This window comes from Anguilla rostrata, chromosome 4 (genome assembly GCF_018555375.3).
Source record: "Anguilla rostrata isolate EN2019 chromosome 4, ASM1855537v3, whole genome shotgun sequence".
In the NCBI taxonomy this organism is placed as follows: Eukaryota; Metazoa; Chordata; class Actinopteri; order Anguilliformes; family Anguillidae; genus Anguilla; species Anguilla rostrata.
In genome coordinates, this window is record NC_057936.1 from 5,527,985 (window position 1) to 5,533,081 (window position 5,097).

Genomic DNA, 5,097 nt, shown 5'->3' on the forward strand with positions numbered 1-5,097 from the left:
AAACCATTTTTTAAATATTTTTTTATGAGCAGCGAAGCATAACTGAACTGAACTGCTTCTGCCAACATTGTGGTTATGAAACTGTCGCCTACATTTTGCTGAGATATATTATTTGGTAACGTCATTCACAGAGATCCTCCTGATTAGACGGAAAGGGGGAACAATTATGAAAGTCTATTGTATAAGAGTCACAGTAACTATCTGCGCATCCCTCGCTCTTGTCTCTGCTTTACCTCATCTACGACGTCACATGGTGCTTTCCCGACTGTGCTGTGGGTGTGTCTTAAACCATAGGGTTTCATTCATAAATACGTTTAGCTTTTAAATCAAAATTAAGGTGTTCGGAGAAGGTTGGGTGCCATTGGTTTCTGACTAAATATCCCTGCATGGACCACATGAATTACAATTAGGTGAGTCTTCCCCCAGTCAAGTTATTTTTGGGCTGTACGGATAGATCCGTTGTGCATCATTGAAGAATGCATTGTCTTGCGTTTTGGCATCATCTGAAGTTGCCGACGAAAACTGCATTTCGAAAAATGAACGTTGCATATGCGTGTTTACCCTTATCCTTTCTCCAGCATCCTTGGCAGTTAGGGAGGCGACAAACTGATGCTCTGCGGTATACTGAAAAGAATGTCGTTAGCAGCTAATGTGGAAAAGCTAGCAATAGGAATTAAGTGGCGAAGATGGTGGGTCAGTCAAGAATTCAGAAAAAAAAAATCTCATAAAGGGGAAGACATGTAGCCAAGTTTAGGGTGAACCGTATAGCTATTGTTCATAATTGTATATTTCATCAATGTAAATATAGCCTATTTCTTCAGCTGTAACTTGGTCGTTCATTAGGATATGCCAGTGCTTAGCTATTTCTAATTGCACCGGGACGGGGTCCGCATCGAATTATGTGAAATTGAGGAATGTAATAGCCTATCGGAAGGAATAGCCTATTGGCCGGACATTGGGGAGCCATCATCGCAAAGTCTGCCTGTTTTCATGCTTTCATCTCGCGCACACTGGTCTAAGAAAATGTATCGATTTTTGAAAACGCAATGTTTAGTAGCTAAAAATGGGCGCTGACACTTGTTCCATGCGGTATATGGCGGCTGTTTGATATCACGGCGCTTACCTCTGGGTTGCCAAATGTAATCGTTTATTTTATGTAAAAAAAAGAAAGAAACATTTTTTACAGCTCTTGCTCTAAAATGAAATTATAGGCTACGTGGTAAACTGATATCACCTTACTTATGAACGTATGATAAGAAATAAAATGGGTGACAACAATAATAATAGGCAAATGATTTGCAAATGGATAATATTTGCAACTGTGTAAAACAGTTACCGCCTGTTTCGTTAAACGAATGCAGGAATTATTGCAGTCTAACCAGGAAGCTATTCCATTTCAGATGCAGTGACAGATCTCTCTTACACACGCATACTTATAGCGCGCGCATACTTATAGCGATGCATTCATTTTAAACGTTCAGAAACGGTCGAACAATGTCTTGCAATGTCTTGCGTGCATGCGAGGATAAAACGGACTGAGGAATGTGGCTGATCTGGGGCACGAGTGGAAAAGGCAGATGTGAGATTGGGGAGGATCAGGGGGAATTACCCAGAAAGTCGTCGCTTGAATTTACTGCCGTCGCTATGTTACAAAGGGCGGTTCGGGAACTTGGGGATACGAACGCGCATTATGACTTGTTAAAGGCTCGCGCATTAAGCGCCTTATTAACGAATAGCCTATCATAAGATGTGCTGCAGGTTAGCTATCCCGTTACGGCACTTTTAGGACCCGAATAATTTGCCATCTGCAACAGAGGCCGTCCGAGCTTGCCATATTTAAGAATATGAATTCACTTTTTTGGTATGGCGAATGTACAGTACGCTGAAATGTGAATGTATTATGCTTGGATGGCGCATAGCTTAGTGTGTTGCATGTATTTGTTTTAAATGTGCTTGCTAGCCTACCACATAATTCCTTTGCCGTGTAAACTGTAATCGGTTGATTACTTTCATCCGGAAACACAGCTTCAGAGCTTTTGGTTAGCCTACAGCAATGACCTAAATCATACGAACTCCCTTTTTTAAATGTGGATCATTAATCTACATTTTCAAATACAATCTAGTTCACTTCATGCAACAGTTATGTAATCCACTGGTGAGAAAAATCTTTCTCGAACCCAGAATGTTTTTTTTTTTTTTTTTTTACAATTGTGATTAGACTATTAATGGCAAATTAATTTACCGTGCGAGCCTACTACTTTGGAACTGGTTCCGTTAAATTTTACGGTTGGATATGGTGGTCGTCTATGAAAACTGAAAGCCACAGTATGTGAAACACACACTTACGTAACTGGATCCAAATTATTACAGAGAATCACGTGGGGTGATGTTATCACATTATGTGGGGCTGGATCACTGGAATTTGATAATAAAAAAAATCAAATAATGATGTCAGCACAATTTGAATAACTCCCCCAAACCGGAATGGCAATCAGATTGGCCGTCCCATGTCACATGGGAACACCAGTCAGATGAATGAAAGGTGAATTTCTTTCTGCATGTGGGTTAGATACCCTCTTATGTACTGCCGGTGTACGTTTACGCACTGATTTTTTACGTTTTCCTGCCAGTGTATGTTTGGAAAAGCTCACAGTTGATATGTCATCAAACAAATGGGCGTTTGTCCCTATCACTGTAATGTAGCCTACAGCTGGCCGGGAAAAGGGGATCCCATATTGGGGGACCAACTAAGTAAAAGCAATCAAATTTTGGAGGTCGAATACACGTGACATAGATTTGTGGTCAACGAGCTGCTTGGAAATTGTAGTAAGCGATTCTGATATGTAGTGGCCCAGTGTATAGGGGGTTGCCTATCAGAGATGTAGGGAGTGAGCAGGCAGGTCTGGTAGATTCTGGATTTTGGAACTGTCAGCCACCTGAAAGACAGATGACACTACCTGTGAGGGATTCCATTTACATTGTCATAGTAGTAAGATACTTTTGCTGAGTAGGCTTCTATCTTTGCAAACCATGGTTGCACATGAGTTACTTTTTGCTCAAGGATTTTGAAAAGTTTTCAGGAACAGCAAAAATAAATAAATATTTTTTGGAACCGGGGGTATTGCAAACGTAGGGCTATGTAGCACAGAAACATATAATCTATTACTGATTCCACGACGCGGATAAGTAATTCAGCCATTGGCCTCCGTGACAGTGTCTTTAGGTTTGTAAGGGACACTCCCCCTACACAAATCAGAGTAATGCTGCAGATATCTTTGGTTGTGATTTATAGACTCAGACTTTTAGTGTGCGTTTGTTTGGAATTTATGTTTTCGTGGAAAATAATTCGCGGAAATAAGCGCAGGGAAACTATTCTTTCGAGTTTCCGTGGCGAGAAGGTATTGCGGAGGGTAATGGGCTGTAGCTGGCTGCAGTCGACCAAGTTCCTCTGCAGAGCCCGGGCGAGGCGAGCCCGCGTGCAGACGACGAAATCGCGGGCGCGAGGAGACCGGAGGCAGGCAGGGAGAGAGCCGCGAGCTCTGCAGGGAGACCGCACGTCACGCGTATGGCTCACAGCCGCCTCTCAGGGTAAGAGCCGGCAGTCCAGCACCGGCGAGTGGGGGACAGGGGGATGGGGGTGGGGGAGTGACGGTTGGGGGGGCGGCGGGGGTGTCCTGTGTATAATTCTGCATGATGCGAGCATGCTTCCGTTTAGCTGCTGTTTGAGTGGAGCTGGCTCGGGGAGGAGAGAGAGAGCGAGAGGGAGGGAGGGTGAGGGAGAGAGAGAGAGTGCTAGGTGTGGGAAGATGATGATGCTGCGTTTCACAGCCACCATCCCTGCAAGGCCCCTTTGCTGCTGGAACGGTGGACCGGCTTTTTGGGAATAGGAGCGTTCCTCGCGAGGTTGTTCGGGGGGGGGGAAGGGGACTGGGTGTGTACGGAGGCGGTGGAAGGGGGGGGGGGGGGCTTACATCGCCGCAGTCAGCGCTGAGAGGCCCTAGCGCTGCCGTTGCTGGATGCCGGAGACTGCGCCGCGGTAGAAGCGTGAGTGTTTCCGCAGCACCCCGCTCATCCCCGGGAGCCTAGCTGCTCATTTTCTGCACGTCAGTGGGAGATACAGGCCAGAGAGACTCAGGTCTGGTTTTTTACTGTGGCTGACTGTACACGCTGTTCTACTCCAACGACTGCGATTTAGACCTGTGGAAGGAAGGGGGAATAGGGATTATTCCAATGCTTGGGAGGGGGGGGGGGGATTGGGGTACAGGTGGGTGGGTGGGGGGTGGGGGGTGGGGTACAGGTAGAGATCGACGGATGACGACTCAGATTCTTCCGCGTTGCCATGGCTACTCTTTGATGTCCTGTCCCTTTTCTCCGGCCCTCAGGGGGACGCTCACGCTCGCCTGGACCATGAGCAATGAGTCTACCGTATGGAAAAACCTAACCGAAAACGCCGCCGTGAGTACCCCCGCCCCTCCTTCCTCTTCCTGTGTACCCCCGCCTCTCCTTCCTCTTCCTGAGTACACCCGCGTCTCCTTCCTCTTCCTGTTTCCACCCGCCTCTCCTTCCTCTTCCTGTTTCCACCCGCCTCTCCACCCGCCTCTCCTTCCTCTTCCTGTGTACACCCGCCTCTCCTTCCTCTTCCTGTGTACCCCCGCCTCTCCTTCCTCTTCCTGTGTCACCCGCCTCTCCTTCCTCTTCCTGTGTACCCCGCCTCTCCTTCCTCTTCCTGTGTACCCCGCCTCTCCTTCTCTTCCTGTGTACACCCGCCTCTCCTTCCTCTTCCTGTGTACACCCGCCTCTCCTTCCTCTTCCTGTGTACCCCCGCCTCTCCTTCTCTTCCTGTGTACACCCGCCTCTCCTTCCTCTTCCTGTGTACACCCGCCTCTCCTTCCTCTTCCTGTTTACACCCGCCTCTCCTTCCTCTTCCTGTGTACACCCGCCTCTCCTTCCTCTTCCTGTGTACCCCGCCTCTCCTTCCTCTCCTGTGTACCCCCGCCTCTACTTCCTCTTCCTGTGTACCCCCGCCTCTCCTTCCTCTTCCTGAGTACCCCCGCCTCTCCTTCCTCTTCCTGTGTACCCCCGCCTCTCCTTCCTCTT

The 5,097-nt window shown here is 47.6% G+C and overlaps 1 protein-coding gene across 2 annotated transcripts in view; it reads left to right on the plus strand.

Moving 5' to 3' along the window:
• Window positions 1-229: 229 nt before the first annotated feature.
• The window catches only part of cbarpb (CACN subunit beta associated regulatory protein b), a 28,710-nt gene continuing 23,842 nt past the window's right edge, over window positions 230-5,097 (plus strand). The window contains exons 1-2 of one of the 2 annotated variants that reach the window (XM_064330232.1): window positions 230-410; window positions 4,383-4,455. In XM_064330232.1, the coding sequence (XP_064186302.1) occupies window positions 4,408-4,455 (48 nt within the window). In that variant the 5' untranslated portion in view covers window positions 230-410; window positions 4,383-4,407. Of the gene's footprint in view, window positions 411-3,955; window positions 4,045-4,382; window positions 4,456-5,097 lie in introns of those variants that run through there. The other variant, XM_064330233.1, reaches the window with a different exon arrangement.